The sequence below is a fragment of the Acanthopagrus latus genome, chromosome 17 (assembly GCF_904848185.1).
Source record: "Acanthopagrus latus isolate v.2019 chromosome 17, fAcaLat1.1, whole genome shotgun sequence".
NCBI lineage: Eukaryota > Metazoa > Chordata > Actinopteri > Spariformes > Sparidae > Acanthopagrus > Acanthopagrus latus.
Window position 1 is genome coordinate 6,791,427 of NC_051055.1, and position 27,502 is coordinate 6,818,928.

General features: G+C 41.3%; 1 protein-coding gene across 49 annotated transcripts in view; it reads right to left on the minus strand.

Moving 5' to 3' along the window:
- Nucleotides 1–27,502, minus strand: part of rims2a (regulating synaptic membrane exocytosis 2a) — a 156,239-nt gene that overhangs the window by 52,844 nt on the left and 75,893 nt on the right. For 24 of the 49 annotated variants that reach the window (XM_037074168.1, XM_037074169.1, XM_037074171.1 and 21 more), the window contains 12 exons: nucleotides 20,719–21,665; nucleotides 12,882–13,093; nucleotides 11,529–11,648; nucleotides 9,650–9,749; nucleotides 9,335–9,458; nucleotides 8,442–8,488; nucleotides 8,071–8,183; nucleotides 6,842–6,889; nucleotides 4,464–4,594; nucleotides 3,921–4,113; nucleotides 3,446–3,599; nucleotides 1,306–1,374 (listed from right to left, as the gene is read on the minus strand). In XM_037074168.1, the coding sequence (XP_036930063.1) occupies nucleotides 1,306–1,374; nucleotides 3,446–3,599; nucleotides 3,921–4,113; nucleotides 4,464–4,594; nucleotides 6,842–6,889; nucleotides 8,071–8,183; nucleotides 8,442–8,488; nucleotides 9,335–9,458; nucleotides 9,650–9,749; nucleotides 11,529–11,648; nucleotides 12,882–13,093; nucleotides 20,719–21,665 (2,258 nt within the window). Of the gene's footprint in view, nucleotides 1–1,305; nucleotides 1,375–3,445; nucleotides 3,600–3,920; nucleotides 4,114–4,463; nucleotides 4,595–6,841; nucleotides 6,890–8,070; nucleotides 8,184–8,441; nucleotides 8,489–9,334; nucleotides 9,459–9,649; nucleotides 9,750–11,528; nucleotides 11,649–12,881; nucleotides 13,094–13,299; nucleotides 13,368–20,718; nucleotides 21,666–27,502 lie in introns of all 49 variants that reach the window. The other 25 variants (XM_037074181.1, XM_037074180.1, XM_037074157.1 and 22 more) reach the window with 6 other exon arrangements.

Here is a 27,502-nt window from a genome sequence, read left to right on the forward strand (position 1 = left end):
TTTGACATGCTGCTTCACGCATGAGTACAGCCTGCCTGTTAAGCACATATAAAGAGAAGAACCTTCACTGACAATTACAGGATTTAACGAGAGGACTGGGCTGCATCAGTACAGAAGTAGGAAACATCACACAGGACTGTCAGAGATTAAATATAATGTGCAAATAATAACAAATTGGACTTTTCATTACTAAATTACATTGCATGCATCAAAGGAGAAATTAATAGGGATTCTACTTTGAAAGAATGGTATAAGCTTTAACCTGTAAAGTAGTAACTAGTGAGCACTTTAGCACATATTGCTTTACAGTTTGTTACAAACAGTTAGAAACCTTGCAATTAGTGTTCCATAAAAAAATAAATAAAAAAGCATTTTCTTCCCATTTGAAAGTAATAGTGCCAGCAGTTTAATGCAAAGACCGCAGGAAGATGTTGTGGAGCTTATGTGAAGAGGCGGGTGTGACCAGACCTGAGCAAAGGGGTATTCCCTTCACTGTGAATGAAGTGAAGGGGACTGGCATGGTGAGGCAATGAGGGGCTGATGAGAATGTTAAAGAGGCTGGAGGAGGATTTCCCTCAACTACAGTATAATCAGCAAGCCTTGGCTTGTATTTATGTATTTCCTTTCTATTATCACCCATTATTTCACTTTCTTTGTGGCCTGTATCTACTAATAGGGATGTGATGCATCGCCACATGCTAAAGCAACTGTGCAGGCAAGCTACGTCCATCCTGCAATTTACAAGGATTTCCTGCAATCAGGGCAAGCACAATTTCTGTGGTCTTCAATTGTTAGAAAAAGAGACATGGTGTTTATTGGAAGAGGATTACAAAGAACATATTGTGTACTTGGAAACACCATCTTATACATGTATCTTTTTACATTTCTAGAGCTTTGCTAAATATTTCAGCATTATTTTCCTTGTGCCTGCCTCTGCTTCTCCTTTTCTGATGTGCAGTGTGGGTGTGCGGCTGGAGCCTCAGTGAGTGCAGCAGAACAGCAACTAGCAGTGCAGAGGCAGACAAAATCTCAGTAATGCCTCACTGTGCTGCTGCTGGTGGTGGGCTGCAGAATTTTACCCTGCTATATGATGTATAACAGTATTCATAAGGTATTTAAGTCCATGGAGTATTTCACAGATGGTAACATGTTAGATGTTGGCTAGGTTCAACAATAAAGCAAACAAACATAAAATTGTAATATAGACTGGAGACATATCCAGCAAACATTTGTTGAACATTTGTTGCTTTGCCTCCACACTAGCTCTTTGATTCACTTGTATTACCAAATAAATTAATATATTACCTGTTATAACCCCTACACCATCTTCACAATCGTAGTCTGAGATCTCACTGTCACTAATCCTCTGGGATCCTTTGAGATGAGGGGACAGAGAGAAACAGAAGAGAGAGCGGTCGAAAGAGGAGAGAAGGAAGAGGGAGGGGTTATTTTCATTTCATTGTTCATTTACACACCTGTTTTTTGTATTTGTGTTTGTTGTATGCCTCACTAGTCTGAATGCAATCTTTATTGTTTAAATGGAAAAATTGACAGCCAGTGAATTCACTATCTGTCTTACTCACTTTGCACCATACCCCACAATTTCAACAGAGAGCGTCTCTTATTATATCTTGAAAATATACCTAAGGTTTAACAAATAACGCTGCTTTTCATAGCTTGAATTCAACAAAAAACAGCATATGTCTCTTCATCAGAACTGTGCCACTTCTGAATGGCACATTCAATCATTCAATTTACAGCTGGGGTTGGGAGAAGTGATATGGCTTTACTGCTCTTTCTTCATCCCACCCAGTAGACGAATCACCCCTCCCTGTCCCCTCTCTTTAAAGTATGAGCCCCCCCCAAAAAAACCAGCTTCACTGTTCAGTCTACTTAAATCAACTGGACACGTGTGCTTTATCAGAAATGACAAGTACTGCACTCTGGCACTGCTGCTTCCAACCTCTCATCTCAGTTGGCTGGCGACTTTTTACAGCTGTCAGCTCTTTCACCTCAAACTAACACAAACGCCCAGAAAATCATCCTGGTGGGGGAAGTGAGCAAGCCTTAAGTGTGTCGTAGAAGCAGGACAGTGAAGTAGTCCTGCATAACACTGACTACAGTACAGGCAGCTATAGCATGAATATCAGTATCACAAATAATACTGTAGAAGTCAAAGATTTAACAGTGGGGGGAAAAGGGCCATAAAATAAGCCAAAGTTGGTGTTTAGTTAAGGAAAGTTGGAATAAAAAATCATGTATTATGCATAAAGATAATCATCATCAAGTGTTTTAAGTAAACAAAACACCACTGTTTTGGAAGATTAAGAATAGTAAGCAATGTATCACACCAGCAATAGAGTAATCTACTCTATCACATGACAATTTCAAAATTATACTCACATTCAAGACACACAAATACAAGCAAAGCAGAATGAGCCGCAAAGTTTTATAAAAGTATTTTGTGCAGTTTTAAAGGGGGAAATATTGGTAATGGGAAAAATAATAACAATATACATCACAGAGGAGAGGCAAGTCATCAAAGTGTATGTACTATATATTGTGTTTGCCACAATTGGAACATAGCCTGGATTTTTATATCATTACGAGGATGGTTGTGGGTTGCAGGCTGGGATTGTGAGATTCACAGGTGAATACACAGAGAGGGAGAGACCACTGTGTCCTAAATCTCTGTTTCCCTGGAGCTTGCACGTATCTGATACCCTGAGTGGATTTCAGACTAGTGGAGTCAAATTTACACCAGCTCTCCACAATGAGACCCATGTAAGGTAGCAGGAACATGCACACTTCATGGAAAAAAGGGGTGGAGAATCAGGGCATGAGGATGCATCATTGAAGAGGACAGGAGAACACTCCATACAGCAGCACTGCCTGCAAGTGCAGTGGACTTTTACCTGAGTTGTATGAATATGAGCCTTTGTCTGTAAAAGCAGAAGTAGTAAGGTTGATGTGATGTGGGTGACAAAGACAAAATATGCATAAACTACGATGGCTTTTAAAAGCCTGAATAAACCAAAGCCAGAACAGAAGCCCAGTGAGTAATTTGACTTGAAAATGTAACACAACTATTCTATATGTGGACGTTTATTTGTAAATAAGTACATACATTTGCAAATCATTGTTATTTAAATTTAGATAATAAACCAATTCTGGTTCTGCTATATTAGCTACATGCTATATTATTTGTTAACTCGGTGATTAAATTGGATGTTTTGTGGCACCAGCTTGTTGATACGGCCTACAGGGATATTACTGACTTGCCCACTATTGAAAAAATTGGAAAATCAGCTGCCCTGTCACATACAGGCATCTCAGAGCACACTACATCCTGTATACATCATATCGCTTTAAATGCACAATCCCCTGAAGGGTGGCCACTCTCAATCTCTTTACTTAAAACATCAATGACTAAGCTGTTCCATACTTTGCAGCCGCCGTGTTGGACTTTCACCGTGGAGCTGCCTGCGCTGTGCATTCGGGGAGGCACGTGGGAGCGGAATAGAGGACACATCATGGGTTTGTAGCTTGTACCAGTGTGGCTCGTCATCCAGCAGAGCTGTCTCCAGTTCAATAAGGATCTGTGAGAGGGAAAAGGTAACCATTTACTCATACCTAGAAAATGTCCTGATGGGGAGGGTTGAAAAAACGAACAGATTTTCTAAATTGTGGAATTACAGCAACCAACAAACACACTTGCCACAACTCTCATACAGCAACTTTCGCAAAGTCTTAGTTTTACACACTAAATAAAAACACCAAAGTTCTATGCTGACCAATAACTTGATGACCAAAACCTTGTAATGGCCAGGAGCTTTAATAAAGGCTTGACCCCATTCAAGAGGCTTAGCTGAGATACTGTCACTGAGTGTCCCTGATGGGTGAGGGTTTGGTTTTCTTACCTCACCAAGGAATTCGCTCTCCTCCTCCCTCACCCTGGCTTGGTCCCACAATGTGATCTCCAGCATGCGCTCCCGAAACTCTCGCCGGTGCACCGGCGAATACATAAAGGTCTGGTTCCATTTGGGCTCTAAGGATTTCTTTACCGTTTTTGTTCTCCTCTTGCTTTTGTCGCTGGAGGAACAATAATTCAAACTGTTTTTATTTACAACCATGATAGAGAAGAGCCACGAATACAACAGATCAATAGCACGACACAGCACAGAGCACATCACCGCAGCATGCTGTTGATGAGAATGAGATGGCAAGGGACTGTACTATCTCCTTGAATGTGTCCACTTACTGCACTCTTCATCAGTGCATAAGAAAGAAGTGCTTCACAAGATGCAAAACTGCACTGAATTAAGTAAATACACACATATGTATACATCCTGATTCTAATGGCTAAATCACTTTGTGAAATCACATTAATATAATCAGAATCCATTTATAAAAATATGGCCAGGTGGGTTCATGTTTATGCTGATAACTGTCTCTATTCTTACCTTCTATCAGGGAGGAAGTAGATTTTTACATAAGGGTTCCTGGGCCGGCCGTCTTCCCTGGGTGGCAGGTCTTTGGCGCCCAGGATCGTGACGATAAGCTGATGGCCCACTTTGTCATACCACAGTTTGACCTGCAGAGGCAGAGCAGAGACAACCTTCTGAGAGACTGGTCAAGGCCAAAAGGAGGAAAAACACATAGAGGGACTAATGCAGGAGAAGACAACCGCATCAAATTGTAAACAAAGTTATAACAAGGACTTTTGTGTCTTCTTTTTTTGAGCTCTATTTCTGTTTTTGATAACACTGTGGGGTCTTCTCCTGTATTTACCCTTTAAGCAAAAGGAGGAAGAAGTCTACCTGCTAAGATAATGTCAGGTCACATGCTTGGCAGGGCAAGTTATCATAGCTGAAGCGTATATTCAAACATGAAATTACTGTATCAGTGTTAATCAGGTATGATAATGCTACAAATGTCAAAATAAGATATTAAAATTAGTAAAATATTTGTCTCTGTAGTTAAAGAGACCCTCTTTTAATGAAAAGGTCAGTTTTTGTAGTGATATGCATGGTGATACACTATGCTATATATTGTATATATGTAATCACTGTGTTTTTTTCCTCTGTTAAGTACTTTAAATCTTTGTGTTTCTGTTCATCATTGAAAACTTCCACTGTGGGGATGAACAAAGTTTACTGAATGGAACTGAATGTAACTGGCCTGAGTGTCCTTTTGACTTAATTGCGGTAAAATGCTAAAGGCAACATGCTCTAAAATTAACACTGTGCTCTGTTGAAGTGATACCAGTGATGATTTTGTTTCTATGTTCTCTTAGATATTCAATGGGCATTGGCATGGAGAAATCAATCATGCTGTTGCGATAGGAATCGCAGACAGTTCACACTACAAGGGAAGTATGGACTCCAAAAGAAGACACTTAGAAGAATAAAAAGCTCCAACTGAGGCCTTAAAGAAAGTAGATGAAATGAGAGATAAAACTTCTAAGCTTTTGTCCATACTTCTTCAAAAATATGATATGGAAAGGGTCTGCACCATTTAAAACTACCAGCTTTACATGCAGCAATGCAAGAAAGAGCATTCATGACAAGTCATTAGATTTCATAAAGGCAAAAACAGACAGCAGAGGGTTTATGAGAAAACAAATTGTACCAAATAACCTCTACACTCATAGCCACACAAAAATACCACATACTGCCAGATATGAATACACTGTACTGTCTGTGAATCTGTAAAATGTCTCTGAAAAGTTTCACCTTGGAAATGTAATGACTGTATTATGTGCATCAAGACACATGGTTCAATAGTGAACTACTTGAATCTACAAATAGAAATGACTTTACAATATTTTCATCTAATCATTTACTGAAACATACAAGCTTTTCCAGAATACAGACAAACACAAACACAAACACACATAAAAACCTGCCTATTTACCTACATTCTAACTATATATCATGTTCTCTAAATTTGATTAAATGATATAATTGACCACAACTATATTCTCACATCAGATCCATATAAAGTTTGTTGCCAACGACATAAATATCTGAAATTCCTAGCAGGAGTGTTAACCTTCAAGCTACAGGAAAGACGATTATAGAACCATACAAAGTACAGAACATACTCTACTGTGTGTCATAAACAAAAAGACATGAAGACAGACTGCTATCAAAGATGACAGATTAAAAGAGACCCTCAGAGCAAAGAAAAACCTTCAAAGCTGTGGTTTTAGATTTGTTATTTTGGAGGTACAATTTGCTTATACACTCTCATTTGAAAGGGAAAATGCGATTTGGTTTCCAACACAAGATGGTGACTTGGTATCTTTCACTGCAACATGAAACTGCAGACCCATTAACCATAAGGTGCTAATCAACATCATGTCAACTCGCACATGGGGGAGTTCTCCTGTAGATGTGTATAGGGTTAGAGTTATCAAGGCATGGCTTCATGTCACACTGAACCGGAAAACAACACAAGTCTTTTGTCCTAAAAAGCTCAGAGAGACACCCTCCTGCATTGCCAATGATCCAAAATGTCAGAAACAAGGTTGGTTACAGCTGTCAAATCAGGCAATGGAAGAGTGTCTCTTAGAATGTGTTCGATTAGTAGAGCATGCACTACCTTGGTAAAATGAAGTGAATGGGTTAAAATGAGTAATAATAACTCTCATCATAGCAGTGGTACCAAGAAATCAAACTGAAGAAAATGACACAATGCACTGCACTGAGAGGGAAACTTGAAGCTGCCATTTTCCCGGGAATGCATTTTCCAAAGTATGGAAACAGAAAAAAGGCCAGTCAACAGTCAATGAGCAAAGACCAAATAGAGATTGTGCCCTTCAGACAGGGCCCATTACCTGGACCCTAGGGGCAAAAGGCGTTGTTCTTCTACTAAGGCTTTGGCTCTGGATAAGCAAAATTAAACAGCAAAAAAAAAAGAAAAGAAAAGAAAGGAAAAGAAAATGCCATAAAAACCAAAACCCCACAACAACAAAAACTCACAATACACTCTCAACACAACAACAGAAGTTTGTAGTTTCAGAGGGGAGATTTCTTCCAGTGAGTTCATTCATATTTTACTTCCTCACCTTTCACTTGTCTCTTTGTCTCTCTGTTTTTTTGATTACTTGATCTACTCTGCTTTGTTGCGCATGGGATTTATCTCTCTTTCTTCTCTGCTTCAAAGTTTGCTGCACAGTGACGTTAAATCCTTGTTATCCCTAAACACGATACACAGACTCCTCCAAAAATATCATGCTGATGTTCTTTATTGTGTACAAGCATTCATCAGGCACTGCAGGTCTTTTAAGGTTTATTCAATGAACAGAACTGTTTCAGAGACCAGTTGTTTTTGAATTTCAACAAAAGTTGCTTCAAAGAAATGCAAAACATTAAAAGCATCTGGGTGAGATTTGGGGTTTCCAGAATTCAGTACTTACTTTTAACTGGCTGACAAAAAGTTTGAGATGTCAATGTAAGTCAAATTACTGAACAGTCTACCGCAGATACTGGCATCAGCCAATTACCAGATATACCAAATCACCGAAAGCTAAAACTACTTGCACATGTCCAAATGTTGATATAGTAAATGCATGCCTTTATTAATGCCACTCCTGGTCAAACACAACTATTTCTCATAAATATCAATTTTGTGAGAAAAACTTGAGGTGGTGGTACCCAAATACTAAAGCTATTTCCCTTGAGCATCCTTAACTTGAGAGTTGATGTATCTCTTACTTTAATGCAGCTCTTTCCCCATTTACCCCAGGAGGGTTTTTATACTAGATAATGGACAACACACACAGTAACCTGATCTACAATCGTGTGCTGGTTTGGTAAAGGGCCAGCTCAACAGGCAGACTGAGAGTAGCTGTGCCTGGAAGCCCAATGGTTTGAACTAGGATTTCAGTTATACTATAAGCTGCCTTATTAATGCCCCAAGGTAAATAACATATTCGTAAGTATAGTCATATGGAATTAAAAACTCCTGAACCACTCATACATTTTCAACAGTGGCTGTAGCAATCTAACAATGCAGCCTAGATGATATCACACGTAATGTGTATGTCATGCTTAGGTCACTCACTGAGAGCTGTCCTGACAGGTACTGGGGGGCGTCCCTCAGCATGCTGGGACTCATGGGGGACGTGACGGAGATGGACGGGCGATCCATCTTCTGAGACTCAAAAGAACTCGAACCTGACAGGACAAAGACGACAGTCAAATTATTTAGTAGAGATGTTGGTTTCAGTCACATGAAAAGATCAAATGAGAGAGGGGGATGGTAGGAAGGAAGATAGAAAGACAGAGAGACACAAAGAGGGCAAGAAAGCATGCCATGAGAAAGACAGAAATACAGAGAGACAGAAGCAACTCTTGCAGACATTTCCTTCACTTGATGTTTCTAGGCTGATTAATGGGATAATGAAATAGGCTTAAGATCTTAACAAGACTCACTTGATTCCAGTTGTGCATGTGTGCTGTCTGGTATCCTTGGAATATCTCTGAAAACAAAAACAAAGCAAGTGAGTGTGTGGGACAGGAGTGAAGGAGGGGATGGAAAGGATCAATCTGGGCTAATGCTGACTGCACTGTGCTTTGATGGTCGTAAGCACTGCATTAGTCTTCATTTACCCAGCAGCTCCCTCAGCACCATAAAGCAGGTCAGATACAGGAATTGACAAGGCAAAGGTGCAGCTGTTTTTCCCCATAATTAACCTTTTCTAAAACAATTGGTACCAAGAGGAAAAGTGAGGCAGCAGGCTTTCATTTTGCTGGGTGATGCTGTTCAGTCTCACACAAGGCCCAAGCTGACAGAGCCTGAGCCAGAGAGTGCAAGGAACAGTGGTTGAATAGACAAGACAGCGCCACTTGTTCACTAACACATTCTATGAGAACACAAGCTATATTCCTTCTAGGATTTACAAATTTAAGTCTCTAACCTATACACAATTCAATTCAGAGCTATTCAGAAATGCAGCTTTTCAATAATGCAGGTGGTGGCGTGTCAGAATTGACCCTAAAGAAATATGAACTGTTATTACTTTTGAACATGTCAATAAAAGTAATATAGTCACAATCTGAAGATATGAAATAATTCTTGCTTTAATTGGTTTTAGTTTGGCACATGCACGTTATCCATAACTAAAAACAGAAGTGATTTATTGACAGAATATTAGACAGACAGACAGACAGACAGACAGACAGACAGACAGACAGACAGATAGACAGATAGATAGATAGATAGATAGATAGATAGATAGATAGATAGATAGATAGATAGATAGATAGATAGATAGATAGATAACTTAATCAATCCCCAAGGAAAAATTGCATGTTTGTGAGCTCACCCTATAGGCCGTGAGACCACCAACTCCACCTGCGGCTCAGGCTTAGATTCTAGTATGATATTGTAAACTTCTTTAAATGTGGCTCCTTGTAAAAGTTTCCCATTCCACTCCAGCACCTGGTCACCTGCAAAACACCAGAGATGTTTTAATCTTTTATACTTGTGTTGTTTGCTTTGTCATTGTAAATGACACATCAAATCCAGTCATTTCTATTTGAAAGTGTGTGTGTGTGTATGTGTGTGTGTGTGTGTGTGTGTGTGTGTGTGTGTGTGTGTGTGTGTGTGTGTGTGTGTGTGTGTGTGTGTGTTTTAATACCTGGTCGGAGGTGTCCAACAGTGTCTGCTAGACTTCCTTTCCTCACTTTTGTGATAAAAGCACAAAGTCTACCAGATTCTGTCATCTTGCCTCCCACCACCTGTAGAAACAGAGCGGTGACTGGATTAGCATTGAAATATTTGTGTAAAATTAACTTGAACTGTTCACAACAAACCTGTGAAGATACATGCATCATAGCTTGCAGAAGACAGACATTTTGTTGTGGCTTTGGCTTTTGGCCGCAAGGTCTGAATGCTCAGTAAAAGCATTGTAAGGAGGAGGTCAGTAGTATAAGTGCATCTCTGTTTTCTAAAAATTGTCCAGGGCTATGCTACCTTCCCAAGGGACACACTCTGTGGTTCCGTAACAGAGCAGGCCTGCAGGCTAGAGCTGTACTGTACAGTCCTGAGCTGCTGTACTCCACTCCACACAGCTTACATGGGCATCATACAAATAAAAATCCCTCTTAATGGCAGCTGAATGCCAACATACAAAGGAGCTTAGGGAAGTCTGCTAAATGAAATGGCTTTATGTAACAGGCAGGAGCCAGAGAAGGAGGAGAGAGAGAGAGACAGAGACAGACAGACAGACAGACAGACAGACAGACAGACAGACAGACAGAAAGCAAGAGAGAAAGAGAGAGAGAGAGACACACTGAGAGACAGAGGCAGAGAGAAAGAGAGACACCGAGAGACAGAGACAGTGAGAGAGGGAGAGAGAGAGAGAGACAGAGACAGTAAGCAAGAGAGAAAGACAAAGAGAGACAGAGAGGCAGAGACAGAGACAGTGAGAGAGGGAGAAAGAGAGAGATGGACAGTGAGGCCTGACTGATGGACTGACTGGCTGGATTGCCGAGTTGGCTGGTTGCTGCTGAGCAGACAGAAACGCACAGAGGCACTGAGCAGACACAAACATGCCATTTCAGGAGGCTCATTCAATCAGTAATGATTTTTCCCCATCTTGATGCTCTCTGTTCTCTCTCTTCATGGCTTACCATGCTCTTCTGGACTTTGGCTGCTCAGCTTTTGTTTCTTTTTTTTTTTTCTTTTTTACCAGTGTGCACCACCTACAGATTTATGCAACAGTGAAAATCAAGGGGAAACCAAAGCATCTACCAGAACAGAAAAGCTCTTGTATGCTTTGAGCAATATAGTTAAAGCAATGCAATACAAATCTGGCTAAAAGGTTTAAATCACGTAAAGAAAAAATATGACCTATAGAGGTAACATATACAGCACTGAAAGCATAGGAAAAATACATACAGCAACAATAGAATGTTAACATTAAGGGATCGAGACAGTACTATTTGATTCATAAACAGTACAAAGTGGACCATAGCATTATACTGTATGATATTCTTACTGTCAAAAGTGGCCAATGAAAACATTTACTGAAGTTCGGGACTGACTTGTTACCTTTGAGTTCCTGAATGCAGTTCATTAAAGTACTTAAATGTGAGTGGTTTCAGATTATCATACAGCTCAATATCAAATGCTGGCCATTAATATTCATCAGGAACATAATCAAGTCTTATGAATACTGAGTAGCACTATGATCAATAATTGGAAGCCAGTGAGAAAAACAGTGAGCCTTAGACAAATAAGAGGCCACAAAACAGTAGAATTCACAGCTGAAATGTATTGTACTGTATGCTGACTGATTTACTCCTGATAATCACCTGTACCTGCCCCTAGAATTCAAGAGTAAGATTATGATGTCACGCATGCTTAATGTGCAGATCTGACCCATTATATTGGAAGATAAGTGATGGTGCATTAGAAAGCTTAACGTGCAGCATCACATTTTGCAGCATTTACATTCAGTGTTTCCATGTATGCTAGCATCAGACACCATCCGACAGGAATCATTATAAACTCACCTTTAGACCAAGAAGGGCTCCTGAGTCTCGAGGCACACTTCCATCTTTCATGCGCTTGTTGAGCAAAATACGCCCTATTAGGCGATCCCCATCTTTGGACGGCTGCCACGTCACCGGGTGCTACAAGGTCAGAGCAACAACACACCTTTTGTTTAACAACTCATCCACTCGAATTTGATTACTTTAGACCAAAGCAGAAAATTGTCCATAGTGAAAAGGGGGCATGGGGAAAGTATTTATTTACTCAGGGTAGAAAGTTCACACAAACTCCATTGACTTATCGAGACCAAATTTTTAGAAAGCAAGATGCTCAATTGTTGAATTCCTAAGGTTATCATGTCAATATCTTGAATGAAATTGTCACCTTACACTGCAGTGATAAGTGTTACTTTCAGAGCTTGTATGAACCTGCTAGTGTGAGGGTGGAGTGAGCTTCATGCAGCGCCCCATGCAGAGTAAAGCAAGCAACCCCAACACTCCACCTCAAACCAGCTCTTCAGACTGGGAGCAGGAAGACCAAAGTCTCACTCCGGTGCTTCAATACACACAAACATACAAGCACCATCAAGTGGAGTATAGTGAGGGGAAAGCAGACAGCGAAAGGGGGAAAAAGGTCAATATACAAGAACATGAGGTGGACCATGAGGTGCCAGTTTAAATATTAGAAAGGATGAAATACAGATGGCACATATTACAGCCATGAGACACAGATAGGGTGAAATCACAGGCGCGCAGTGGAAGGGAAAAAAGAAAAACAAATGTTCTAATTTTTGTGCAAAACAAATCCAGTCTTCCCTGTTTTGTGTGCTTACAATCATTTAGGTTTAGCTATAGAAGTGAGTGGAAAGTTGGGCAGGGGGCGGGTTCTGTCTGGATTGGGTGCTGTGGGGTAGGGCAGCAGAGTGAGAGGGACAGGCCTGGTGTTTCAACTGCACTAAACAGGACCGCTGCAGAGCAAGAACACAACATACGAAGGAGAACGAGCATGCAACTAGGAGAGACCCACATTCCTGTGTGCCATGACAAACAAAGAGGTTGTGTGTCAATGCTCTTCTTTTACAACTACTGTAAGATGTGTAGCTTCAGTCTGGGGAGCAAAACAGCAAGTACAAATAGCAAGCAAAGAGGGTGCCCCCAAAAGACTTTTTCGGCAACACCAAGCATGGTGGAGCCAAAAGTAACCGAAAAACAAAAAGGAACGAAATCGCAAGAGAAATCAATTTATACAACGTCAAATAAAATCCAAAAAACAAACATCTCACCTATTTACACTTAGTGACATAGAGCAAACAAAGACTGGATGGGTAGGTCATAAATAATAATAACAAAATGCAGGCTAGATTGTCTCAGTACCTTCTCACTATGGCTATGCTCCTCGTTTAGGGTAGTGCTACTGCACGTATCAACTCCCGAGTCTTTAACCTGCGGTTCACACCATGCCAAGTCCTCTTCAAATGAGTGTCCCCCAAAGCGCACCATTTTCTTTTGCCTCTCAGATAAGGTGTGTGTCGGCTCGGACATAAATGTCTGCTCAATAGTTTTTCTTTTTCCCCTTTGACTGTCCCCTACAGGTGTGGGATAAAAACAGAAAGAAAAACAGAAAAACAACATGCAAAGGTGTAAATAAAACTAAGGAAACATGAAATGACAAAAGACTCTGGGAGAAGGGGGGATGGGGGGAGGAGAGAGACAGAGAAGGAAAGAGAGATGGGGGGTCAAGGGGCAGGAGGGAGGGGAGCGGGGGGTCAAGGCAGGGCTCCACATGTCTCACCAAAGACATTGGGGAGGCCTCGCTGCTATGCCAAGATGCATGGTCCCACCAATGGCCATCCAAATCTCCTGTAAGGTGGGGGAAAAGGGCATACATACACGAGAGAGGACAGCGAGAGGGACCAGTGAGGACACCACAAACCACAAAGTACATTACAGACAATAACACGCACACACATAATACACATACGGCACTAACCAAGACATCCAAACATCCATTCATTCATACACACACAAACACACCCGCTCACACAACATACTGCTCAAACTCAAAAGGTGATCTTCTTGTGCAAACTAACATCCCTGTGAAGAAAAAAAAGATGCAGCTAAGGTAATAGCTACAGAAAGGATTGATAAGGATTTGGCCACTTCAGCCATGTCCAGCAAGGAGAGGACACAAGCCTGCATTCTGAGGCAGAGCACTCTCAGTTGCTACATTATTGACCATACACAGAATGTTTTCCTCCTCTTTTCCTTATCTTTCCTGCAAGACTTCCAAAACAAACAACAACAAATCCTTACACAGTTACCTTCTGTCCTGGTCAAACACTGACAAAGACATGAAATCAACTTCACAACATGAATATTCTTGTGCGTCAGATTCAGCTTCTTTGTATGTTTGTTTGTATGGTTGCATTTCTGTGTGTCTAAAGATGACAAGAGTGATAAAGATTTGCACTTACTGTTAAAAAACAAATCACGTCAAAAGAAATATGTAAACTGCAATGTAAAATGTACATAAAGTGATTTTTGCATGTTTGCATAATTATGTTAATAATGTAAATAAAAAACATAACATAATAATAAAACATAAAAAACTTTTCAGAAATGTTGTGATATCTTGTAGTACTTGAACACTGACATTGCACCCCTACAAGATGGCAATGCCAGTAGTGGCCCCCAGCTAATTTCAGATTGAGGCCCCTGGTTCAGGCAGTCATCAGCTTACTAAAATACTCACCAAGATTCAGGTGGCTAACCACAAAAGCTGGGATCCTAATGGTCATGCAACTTCAATGTTTTTCCAAATCTTGGGTCAAAGGTGTAGGTTTATATTATGCAGGCATGATCAGAGAAGAGCATTAGAAGAGACTTACAAGACTATTATTTGCTCCATTGAAACATACCACCATTTCCAGAGAATATCTTGAAAGACCCTTTGCTGGGACCCTGCCATAGTTCAAAACAGCAGACAACTCACATTTTGTTCAAACAAAGTTAGCATGCTGCTATCTTATCCTAGAGTAGCCGCACCTGAAGGGAGCAAGGCAGATCTCTGATGTGTGTACTGGGGATTCAGATTTCCGTGCCACACAGCCTTAACTGACCTCAATCTAAAGTGCACCAGGGAGAGCTTTTAAAGATGAGGCTCTGATTACAACTTCTGTAACACCAGTGGACACAGCCTTCAGGAATACAGGCTGGCCAAATAGCTATGATGATATTACAGCATGGAGGTTTCTTTTTTATCTGCTCATTAATCCATCTGAAGAGTTAGAACTGGTGTCTGTTAGTTCGATGCTTCTGTCAAAACAAATATCAGCTCCCTGTGAGTACCTGATCTGGTGGAAAGCTAAGCTATTCATGCAAATGCAAAACCATCTATGTCATTCTACAGAGTTTGCTCTCTTTTCCCATGTGAATGCACAGAGTAGAGAGATGGAGAGCACTTTCAATTTGATTAAGAGGCTTAAAAATCCAAGCTAATTAGAATTATAGTGAAAAGACTATTGGATCCAAAGGTGGTGCTAAGAGTCCCATTGGACAGTAGTTTGGAGGTAAGGAGGACTTAAGACTCAGGCTGTCCAAAGATAATGAGAAATCATTTCGGTTGTCAGAGAGATACTGCTGTCTAATTCTGATTATTTCTTTGTACTGGCACCTTAGTGGGTAGCATGCCTGTGCATCAAACATCCCATGATGAAAGGGCAATTCAAACATCATTTACTTATACTGCCAAGTCATTTTACAATTTAGAGATGAAGTGATAAATTAAGAAATTGTGTTATTGGCACTAAATGCATTCAACAGATGTGGTGTATGGTCATTTCAAAGGTTTGGATTACAGGCATTCAGCAGACTCTGGTCCCCCACACTACACGTGCTGTTGTTGAAATATGTACTTGTGTGCCTGCATGCATGTATGTAGGCAGAGTGAACCTTAGGGCCGCAGGCAATGGGAAGGTCATCTGAAAACACTGAGCTTGTGCAACCCTGAGGCCATATACATCACATTTCCCACACTTCACTTCCCAAGCAAAGAGCTGTAGAGAATGGATCCATGGACAGGCCTCCTTCAGGCATTATCTCGCTGAGGACTCAATCTCAGGAAAATCAGGGAACTATGATGGAAAGGCATAAAAATAGACCACATATGCTTCTATATGTAGTGAATATAGAGGGGGAGGGGATGGGGGTTGGAGCATACAAAGGTAAAGTGAAAGTGATTTCAAATATAGAAAAACCAAGCTGCATGGAAGACGTGTAAAGATAGTGCCACTGTGAATAAATCTAGCCACATCTTCCTCTAAGATGTCCTCTAACACCATAATTCAGTTTTATTATAACCTGAATCCTAATTTTATAACTTTGTCCATCACTCACTGTGAGCAACTGCTTCAGTAACACAGGATCTTGTTTACCAAATGACAAAGATTAGTCATGTATCTGTTACAACTTCATTGGAGGTTAAAAGGTAAGCATGCCTTAGTCATACATTGCACAGGCCTGGGACCAGTTTATTGCTCAAGGGCACTTTGACATGTGGACAAGATGAGCCAGGGATTGAATCAGCAACCTTGAACAATGGACCTCTGCTCTCACGTGTTGGCTATCATCAGGGTTTGTTTTAAACCAGATCGTCTGAGAGCTCATGTGTCTTATCCCATCTGATCTCCATTTGTTCCTAGATAACATTAATCAATTTGGTAAGTGCAATATATTACTTGTAATAGGAAGGACAGCCAAAACTGTGAAAACAAACTCGTAAACTGTAACCACCCTTTATGTCATGTTTTGTGTCAGTTTTTGAATTGGTGTATTTCTATTTGCACTGATTAAGCAAATTTATACGTTTTACAATGCACATGATGAACTGTTGCATTTTCTTTGAAATGACCCACCTTCAGCAGCCATGTCCTTTGTTATTTTTATTGTGTTTCAACACAATGCTCATTAATATTAATACCAATATCCATACTAGTGAAAAGTTCTTAGACAACACTCCACACTTAAAATTTCTTTTATCTTCAGAGTTGTGACCAAGTTGCAAGGTCAGTTTGACCCAAACCAACAAACTTTCCTCCTTCCCTCTCCGTCGCTCTCTCTCTCTCCTGTATCTATGCATCCATCAGTCTAGGGAAGTGCTAAAACTGCGTACTGTACACAGTTATGCACTGTGATAAAACATTATGGATGTCCCCAGACAGGCTGTGCCCTCTGCGGCCCTCTAACCAACAGCTGACAACAGTCATTACCCTCTTTGCCTCCCAGCTGCTATTCTGTTGGCAGCATAAACACCAGAGCCCAGCTCAGTGTGGTAGACACTCTCCTTGAACAGGTCGCTTGCCTAATGTGGCCATGATAGTCCAAACAGCTTAAGGCCTGCATTTATGATTAGGGGGAAGAAGAAACATATCATGTAAACCCCTTTATGTTGAGGCAGAGAGAGGTTTGCCCTTTTTTGTCTATTTTGGAGCTAGATGGAGTAAACTTAGATCCTATACATGGCTATTCTCAAGGTTGTATCAGTCACAGTTTCACTTCCACCTCTGTCTTTTCTACCTCACATCACACTCTTCCAGCCCCTCCCTATCCCACCCTCAGTGTCTGTCAAAAAGAACTGGAGTGGGCGCCTGCATGGAGCTACGTAAAGCCTTTCCCCTTTCTTTCCCCGAAGCTTTATTACCAGTGGCAAGCCACAATTGGGCACTGATCCCCAGCGAGGCACTGTGTGGTTTTTCAGGGAGCAGGAAACTCATCACGGCAATAAATTGTGAGCATCAGCAGTCTGCGCCCAGCCCTGCCGTTTCGCCCTGGCTCTGAAGCCACACAATGTGCTGATTCAGGGCAAAGGCAGAGCGCAGGCAGTGGCGGAGTTCACCACCAGCAGGCTCTCCATCACTTTGACAGCTCAATAAAAACCAGTGTAAACTATTAATTGGATCATTAATTATTGATGCTGTTTTTACTACAATTCAAGGGGTGAGAGCAGAAAAGAGGCAGGGGTGAAACACTGTGTATGTTTAAACATAGTCGCCGAGCTCAGAAGGTGATACACTGACATGTTAAAGCCTTCGTGGAAGCAGATCTTAAAACAGGAACTTAAATTGTAAAACAAAATGCTAAACTAACTTATCTTATTCAGCAAAAAACACATATCCCATAAAGATATAAAACTTAAAATTGATAGAATATTTTTGGAATATCCAGCTTGAGAGCACAGACTGAAAACCAAACAGACTTACGGAGGATCAAAAACAGATCTGAGACGCCTTTACTGAGGATGTAACTTAGGCTGTCCCTACACAATGTCCACCTCTCTACTGTAGCCAGCCAGCCTCTCCGTTTCTGTCCATTCGGCACTATTATGAGACTGCATGTCAGGAGAATCAATAAAGAAGAAAACACAGGGAGAGGACCATCACGATAAATCAGTCTCCAGCTTTAAGTCAGGCCCATTACAGCTGGCACACCCTCTCTCTTCCAGTCTTCTCCTCCCCCAACTCTCCCCTCCTCCTCATCCCATGAAGCCCACCTCCTTCCTCAGCAGCCCCCTCAGGTTATCAGAGATTTGAGAGCATGACATGCACCCTGCTTGGCCTGCTGTTACACACCCATCTCCCAGCCTAGTCAAGCTGAATTCACAAACCCCAAGATGCTGACAGACCACATATGGCCAAAAGGTGCTTCCTGGCCTGTTTTTTGTCTCTCTCCCACTCTTGCTTCACAATGCAATAACAGTTGATGCTCTTTGCTTAACTGCGCATACTTTTTTCTTCCTGCTTCTTTCTATTTCTGATGAGGCAAAGTGCTCTGTATGGTAGCTAATCAACCACTGCTTAGTTTGCATGGTATAATAGATGCCGGGAGATTCCTTTCCAGGATTGGCTTCAGCTCTTTTTACAGAAAGGTGGATGTGAATCATGACTGCTGTCTTTGGAGGGAGCATAAAATTCACCTCTGCAGCCTGTTTCAGCTTTAATCTATCTATGCCAATGTCATGGTCACACTAAATTTGTTCCATTTGTAAACTCTACTCACAGCCAAAAGTGCAGACTGAACCATTTCTCAGACTTCTTGCATGCACTGTATCACAGCAGCCTTAATTATGTCATAAATTAATGAAACTGCCAATTATACCTACATTAAGACCAAAGATAGCTCCTCATAATCATCTGTCCCAGGATGTTATATAGCTAGCTGTAGGAAAGTTATACTTATTCAGGTCAACAGTTCAAATGTATCCTTTGTTTTTCTACTCTCTCCTACACAGGTTGACTTGTGGAGGAGTTAGACAGAGGCAGACAGAAACAACACAAACTCTGACCCTAAAAACAGCCAGCTTCTCACCCTATTTTTGTTCCATGGCTACCTGGAAACCTGGAAACTCCCACATCAATAATGTAGCACCAGCACTGGGCTGCTTCCTTTAGAGAGGAGAAAGGTTACATAACAGAACAGACCAACTAAATTCCACCCCCCTCCTCTAGTTTAAACATTTTGAGCATGTGGCAAGCGCTTTGGTCTACTGCTTCAAAAGCAAATTGTGTTGCTGCACTATTCTCCTTCCTATATCTTTTATTCGTCCATCTGTCAACTGAGCCTCCTCCTTTCTTTGTGTTTAGTTCCTTTAACATTTCTAAGGGAAAGGCCTCTATAATTACAGGTTTGACAACAAAATCAATTTGCAATTACGACAACTGTCAACCAGGTGGAGCAGTAAAGAAGCTAACAGCCTAAACAATTGCTTTTGATGTTGATCCTATGCAAAGTGGCATTTAATTCAGTCACTCCGGCTGTTTGCTAGCCAGTGCATGTTTATAGACTTGGACAAGTGTGCTTGTGTCTCCAAGCGCGTAGGACATTTGCCATAAGTGATCCGATGTCCATTTCTATTTTCCTGTTGTAGTTAAACACCAGGACAGGCCAAGCTGAGCCAACACCTTACATGCTACTTCCAATAGGTTCACTGAAGTAAAATTGACCCACTGTGTGAAGACTAAACTCACAATACTATTTTAATGTTAGAACAGTCTTTGGGTACTGACAGTTGAAATAAAACTTGTTGTGCTATTCAAAAAAAATCAACAGTAGAAAATGAATTGAATAATGCTAAAACTACAGCGGTGTGTATGGATCAATATACCCAGAGCAGAGACATGTCTTTTTTTATCATTCACACCCAACCACCACCCACAACCATCAGTTTCCTGCTTCCTGCCCCAATGGACTTAACATAAATCCTGTTACCACTTTGTAATGTCCACTGTATCCAGAGTGAGTATGAAGTCAAGAAGTCAAGGCTGACAGAGGAGGTAGAGTATACAACAGGAAAACATATAATCACCCTCTTCTCTTTTTCTTTTTGTAAGTAACATCCATTTGTATGTAGCAGCAATGATATAAAACTACTACTCAATAAAATAAACTGAAATTGTTATTAACTCAGCTCACCTAGTTTCACCAGACACCCACAACCCAAACCTTATATAACACTGTCAGACACTAACAGACTGATCATGTGAAGCAGCTAGGGTAGAATCTGGCCAATTGATGACCCCAAAAGTTGAAGAGCTTGAGAGCAGTAGTTTTACATTTGTTAAAATCGCAGCCATCCACATAAACACCCATCCACACAGAAACATATCTAACAGGCTTATGAGCACACAAGCCTCCTCCTCAAAGGCACCAGACCTGTGAGAAAAGATCCACTGACACATAAAAAATAATGCTTTGCTCACCTGCAAGACTCATTTTTTCCAGTTTTTAGTGAATTGTTCTAAAAATGGTGGGATTAAATGAAAATCAGATTTTGTAGTATTGATGTTTGTAACAGTCTTTGAGATGTTGTCTAAAAGTTGTTATTTATCTTGAAAAAATGAGCCCTACACATACACATACACACAGAAACACAGAAACTGACATGTAGAGACTGTAGACTGGGGATTATGTTTGAGTTAACAGCTGCACACAATAAACAAGTTATACAATAACAATAATAAATTCCAGTTAATGGAATCTGTCTTTCTTAACAACATTATGTCAGCAATCATAGAAAAGGATGGTTTTGTAATTGCATAAAATACATCTAAGAAATGTGTACTTGTGTAGAGCAATTTTAAATTAAGCCATCTATAAACAGAGACTGGAGCAGGAAGAGAGAACACTGATTGAGGTTGTTAGCGTGTGTTGCTCCTACCTTTCTCACTGACTGACTCACTCTCTATCTCCACATCCTCACAGCTGGTGTACTCCGGTGTGGTGGCCAGCTCCTCCTCCGAGCTGCTCAGTGACACCTGCCGCATCTTTCCTCCCTTTTTGGTTTTGTGGGGCTTGGGGGGTGGCGGGCGCACTGACTCAGACTGGTCTGAGCTGAGAGAGTCGTTCCTCAACATGCTCTCCATCTTCTCCCTCTTGGTCTTCCGGACAGCCGAACTGGGGTCCAAGTGGTGCTGCTGCCTCCTCATGGGATCTCCTCCTCCACCCAAGTCACCTCTCCGCAGGTCCCCAGATCGGTCGCCCAGCACAGGGCTACGGTGTGGTGTTGGTGGGCTGTGGTTGGTTCTATGGCCTCCAATGCCAGGACCCATTGGCCCAGGGGAGGAACGGTCAACAGAATAGGAGCGCTGTCCCACCATTGGCGGCCGGCGCTCGGTGAGATGCTGACGAGACAGCCGGATTGGGCCGGGGTCATCCTGCTCTGTGTAGGCCAGCGAGACATCACTATGGCGGCGCTCGTGCCTCAGGCGTCCTACCTCAGCATGCATCCTCATCTGCTCCTCGTAGGGCTGCGGCTTAACAGGATAGCGTGCCAGGTTGGGGTCGCTGCGATAGCGCGCCTGGAACTCCTCCTGCCGTTGCCGCTGGAGATCATACTCACTGGGTGGTCCATCTAGCTCCTGGTCAAGCGGGTATTCCTGGGAGTGCCAGCGTCCGGGACCCCGCCGGTCCCGATAGCCCATCCGTGCCGCATCCACATCTGGGTACATGTGTGGGCCCCGCGGAGCCCGCCGAGGGTCCCCATCTCCATAGTCAGACGGTGATCTGGGCATGCCGCCGTCCGTCGGGGCATACTGTGAGTGGTTGCCCCCCTCCCTTTGGTCGTATTTTTGGTTTGGATCCCTGGATGCAGATGGGCTTCGTTTCCTGTAGATATAAGAGGACAACAAACCAGGGGGATTTAGTGGGTGGTTATCTTTGAACTGGATGTCTTTTAAAATACACGATACATCTTGGTTTATTTCTAAGTCTGATCAAAATCAAGTTACGTCTGTGTATGCATGCTGATACTACTTAATTCAATTTCCAGTGAGCATATAGTGTGTCTGCCTCTCCGCAGGTCAAAGTGTGAGGTATCAGTCAGACATGAGCCTCAAAGGACTTCATCACACATCTCAGTGCAACTCTGCTGAGGCTGAAGTCTCCAGTCTGTAGTCAGCTTCACTTTACTTTGCCCTGCACTGCATAGGCTTCAGTCGCTGTCAAAACCTGATGAGAGCCTGCTCTGTCTCTGTCACACACACATACACAGAAAGAGATAGAGAGAAATAGGACCAAGCAGTAGGATGCAGCACCACTCCCTCTTCTCACTGCAAAAGACTCTATGGGCTCTATAACATGGCTGACAAATGGTGTGAATGTTCTCTTTTGAGCATGTTCTGCATTAGCATGATACCTCTAGATTTTACAGGAAATAGGTGCAAAGAAAAATATACTTCTTAAGACACAGAGAAAAAAGAAATTCACATTAGAAATATCATACAGTTAAAATCCTGTTTTCATTATGTCATTTGATTTACAAGGTTGCACAGTCTTAACACAGAAAAAGTTGTATCTGCTATTTGACTTTTTAGGCGCCAATATTTCATTTTCATTTTGATGGCAGCTGATTATTTGATGATGAAGGTGCTTAAATTGTCATCATTTGCAATGTGTAGGTGCGCACCATAGTGTATGTGTGTGTGTGCGCGCGTGTGTGTGTGCAAGGAGAGAGAGATGAGGAACCAGACAGTCTACTGAGAGTAGTGCACTGATAAATGATTCAGAGTTTCACAGATTGTATCTGTGTGTACAGTACAATGGACATGAAGGGATGTAGGGACCACAACAGCATGTCTGAATTTAGTAACCTCAGTGAAAGGTGTCCATTAATCTATCTCACCATCATTTCCTTTAGGTGAAAAACATCTAATGCCACTTACAAAACATTAAAATACACACTTATTAAGGACTGTGTTCTTAAAAATCTTATCATTACATTTTTTTTTATCATTATACTTTTTACTCTTTCTTTCAAACATTCTCTGCAATCCTGGGAACAGGTGTTGATAAAATAGAATAGTCCTTTTTTAACAAGAATGAAGAGAAGTAAAATTAAATAAGCACAATTACGTCGGAAATAAGGTGAAAATAATTTGTTAAGATGAATGTTTCCAAGTATGGTTACAGTCAGAAGCCCCATATTTCAAAATTAGCAATCAATCATTTTATCATTGTTCAACTGTCAGAAAGGTACCCAGGCAGGAAGTGGATGAAAAACCTAGAGGAACTAACTGTGCATTAATGCATTTATTCTTTTGTTGAGAATTAATTATTCATAAGCCACTTTTCTCCTACATTTATCCCACTTTTCCTCCAAAATAATGACATTTTGGTGAGTAAAAAGCTCTGTGAAGCATCCCTTTAATTTAGTACGGAACAACTTTCCATACATTTCAAAGGGCTCGTAAATCATTTCTGCCAACCTTGCACATTTGCCAAGGTAAGGAATCTTCTTGTGTGATTGGCTTATTTACTGAACCACAAGGGAGGTTTGGTCTCTGCCTACTGGATCACACATGCTTCAGGTTAGTTTGAGTTTAATAAAGGTATAGTAGACTAGATATGAGCACTCTGGTGAGGCACGTGTGGGAAAGAAACTTTTTGTGTTCTCTGTGTCGGATTTCTAAGATCTATAACACTGAAGAGTCTCGCTAAAGTTGATGTCAGCTTAAAAGAGGGACAAAATATGGACAGCGAGAGAGGGCCAGAACTTAAGCAACAGTGTGGTACAAAATGTGTATTTCAGCAAAACTAGTACATAAAAGCATTTTTAAAAAGTACAAAAGATTTACTTGGTAACAGGACATAGTGGTGCAATAATTTGGTCAAGAAAAATCCCAGATGGTCAGAACAGCAACCTCCCAGCTAGCAACCAACATGCTGAAAATGAAAAGTTACCCTGACTATCACTTGGTCACTAATGGCACAAACATAAACAAGCTAGCAGTTGTTACCTTGTCTTCTGCAGGAATTTAGCTGTTGTAATGCCAGGGTTGGGCTGCCAGTGCTCACACAGCACAATGGAGATACCGTAGGAGCTAAAAGCAGAATGAGCATTTGACTTGTTGAACTGCAGCTAAGAGCTGCTGGATAACTAAACTGACAACAGTCATTGTTTTGTTGTAGCTTGTTTTATTGTCACCAATGGGCAGACAAATGTCTCTTTAAATGTTATGACATATAGATATTTTTCAAATTTAAATTATTAGAGCTATTTCAGTTAATTTAATCATAACTGAATGAAATGATTCCCTGTAATGCAAAATGCCTGACAGCACAACTTATACTAAGCATTAATATCTTAGTGCAGATCTATGCAACATTTATCCAAATACAAAGGTGACATAAGGCAAGAAATTTGGGATTTTAAATGTTCCCATTGACCAATAGTTTTTAATGCAGCTTTGATAACTGCATGCATTTAAAAAAAATAAGACTGATTCACTCAATAGCCAACTCATGAAAGTACTTCACAATATTCACAATATTCCATTGTAAATACCAGGTATATGGAAGTTTTTTCCAAAAAAAAAAAAAAAAAACATTGGAAGCACTCCACTCTTGATAAAGCTGACACCACATGACTCCCAACAATCAAGGAAAATACTACATTGCTTCATCAATAGCAAATCCAAGGTAAAAGATTTCACCACAAAGTTACTGATGGGTGATTTCTTGCAAATAGTTTAAAAAAAAAACATCTTAGTGCAATTGACGGGATGGAAACATGCACACAGCAAAAACAAGACTAATGGACTTTAATGAACACATCTGTATTTGTAGACCAAGACCAAGAAAAAGTCTTTATGATACAGTAATGTAGCTCACACTGACCTCTCCCTACAGCTCCACATTAGAACAAATGCCTCCAATCACCTTAGCATCCAAACACAGCCTCACTGGTCGATCAGATACAAGTGGAGAAACACATGAGGGTTGCTGCATTATTCATGATCTGCTTCTGGACACTAACTGAGCAGCGCTTCATTCACAAATCCAAAGTGAAGTGGCAGCAGAAATTATATGCTGAAGAAGGGGACATAGGACGTGACTTAGATGGGAAAAAAATGTGGAGTCGGGGATGGGGGAGTGTGTGACAAGCATGAGAAACATCTCTTTATAGTCACTTCATGACGGGTCTTGTTAAGTGTGCCGTTCTTTACGGGTGCATGCGCTCACTTATACATGCCATCATGTTTGTTGCTGTGTCTCTGTTTTATGTGGCATGCACTGGCTGCCTATGAAATCCTTCACTTTGGCTCTAGGCATGTCCTCAGGGATTCAAGCTAATGTTCCCTCTGGGATGTTGTCTGAAATCCTACACCTTGAACTCATGTAGATAGAACTTGCGCATAGCAACTACTACAAACATTAACAAAGTGCCTTTTGACAATCTCTAACTTATCTTGGCACAAGTATCACATTTCTCTGCTCCTGTTTATCCCTTTATGTCCTTCCTGTCCAAACAGAGAATTGTCTATGGCAGCTAGCAAGCAAGCTAACAGCAACACTCCAAATCACCAACAGCATCTGCATCATGATGCTTAATGCTGCCAGCCCTGAACCTGCCTTTGAAAAGTGCAACAGAGTGGTGGCATAGAACAAAATTTTGGCTGTGAATTTCCCCCGATTGTTCCAGCTGCCACTGTAATAGCCCCTCTGCAGATACCCCTGAGATCTCCATAGCTCTGCCATGACACACTCTGCTGATCTTAGATCTATATTCCATCCTCAGCGGCACAGACACAGATAGAGAGGGGGGAGACAAAACATGAAAAGGGGAAAAAGGGCCAGATCATTGACAATGAATTTGAATTAAAACAAGCTAAAAAGGTTAAGCAGGGAAGATGTCAGCTAACTGCATCCTATAGCTAAACATACAGCTGGTGTGCATGGTGCATTCAGCCAAGATCCTTAGGCTCAAGCACGAAGAGGCAGTATGGGACACCATAGGATCGTGATGCCTGTGATGCTGCACAGAGGTCTGGCTGCTGCATTGATTGAGTCACGAACCACACGGTGACGTACTCCCTTCATCACATGCCCTTATAAAGCAAGATGCGTGTGTGATGTCACCGTAGACACAGCACTGAGCTGCTTCCCAGGTGGTATGGTGTGCAGCAGATCGACTCGCAGTGAATCATCCTAACAGGACGACAATAGAGAGGCATGTTCATTGTCTGCATGCTACAGTGTGGGAAGACAGGGTGCATTTCTGCTGTGGGAATAACAGCAGCCCTCGTTACTCCTGTTGTCCTCTTCTGAGCTATCTATAGAAATCCTCTGCTGTGACAGTGTTTGAAGCACAAGGCCTCATTCAGCTGGCAACAAGGACAGTGATGACAATAAGATTCAATTCAGAAAGGGTGACAGTGATCTCACTACATGACTGGAACAAGGACTTTTATGGGGGAAAAAAGATTTCGGCAGCTATGACATTGATAGCATGGACTTTCATTTGGGCTAAAGGCTGTAATTTCTGAAATGCAAGTACGGTAGCAAAGCATGTATGTGGTGCAGAGAGATAAATCAGAAAAGACACAGGCATCTCTATGATGATGTGTAAACATGGCCTCTGTTTTGCTTTTACCACAGCCTTGTACACCTCGAATGCTCTAAAGGTAATTCCAATATTATAATCATCTCTTTAAAGTACACTCTCCTTATCAAAAGCAGCATGATGTATCAAATCCATGGCTCACAAAAATCATAGGATTACACTATGGCCCCAAAAGATTAAAAAGTGTGACCCTAAAAGATTACAAGTGACCTGACATGCTTGCCATGATAAAACCTTTATATGCTGTTATTTTCCTTCAAAACGACACAAAAACCAATTGGTGAAATTCCCTGTACACAGTGGTGAAATGAGAAATAGGTCTGTCTGTGGCGAGGCTGTCCCACTCACTGTGACTCGTAAGATGTGTTCCTGTTCTGACCTGCTGACAGAATCCGATCAGAAACTTCCATAGATAGAGCCCAGTTCCCATGCTGCAAATGGACTAGATTGTCTAACTGTGCCGTTCTCTTAGCCTGGCTGTGTTTGTAATACTACCTCAGTCAAATGATGAAAAGCACGAGATCATGCAGGAAGGCCCTGTGGTCGCAAATCATTAACATTTGATGTGGTTTCACGATAAAGGAAAGGTTATCATACATACATTTACACAGAGCATGGGCAACACACAGGCTAGTGATCAATTAAGTTGCACTTCAACAAAAAAGCACTGAGCAACCATCACTTTCAAACAGTCCATGATCTTTATGCCATACTAGTGATGTACAATCCTAACTAAACTGATAATCAATCCTTTGCTCGGTGCTGGGATCAGCACAATTATTTAGCTCATGATTCATCCATCTGTGGTCAAAAAAATTACGTTTTTAAAGAACTTCAACGCAACAAAAAATGTTTTGCTTTCATATTCCATTAAATACAATCAGAAACAATGCAAATATAAAGAAATAACAGCACCACATCCAGTAAAATGTGGTATTACAGTTGCAGGCTGGTTGTGTAGCAATAATGCTCTAATCGCTGTCTATTAGGAAAGCTTGGAGAAGATAAGCACAATACAGTATGTTCAAATGCCTTATGAATCACAAAACAGACTGTGATTTTGAATACAGGATTAATTTTGCTTCTTGATCTCATTCTGTCT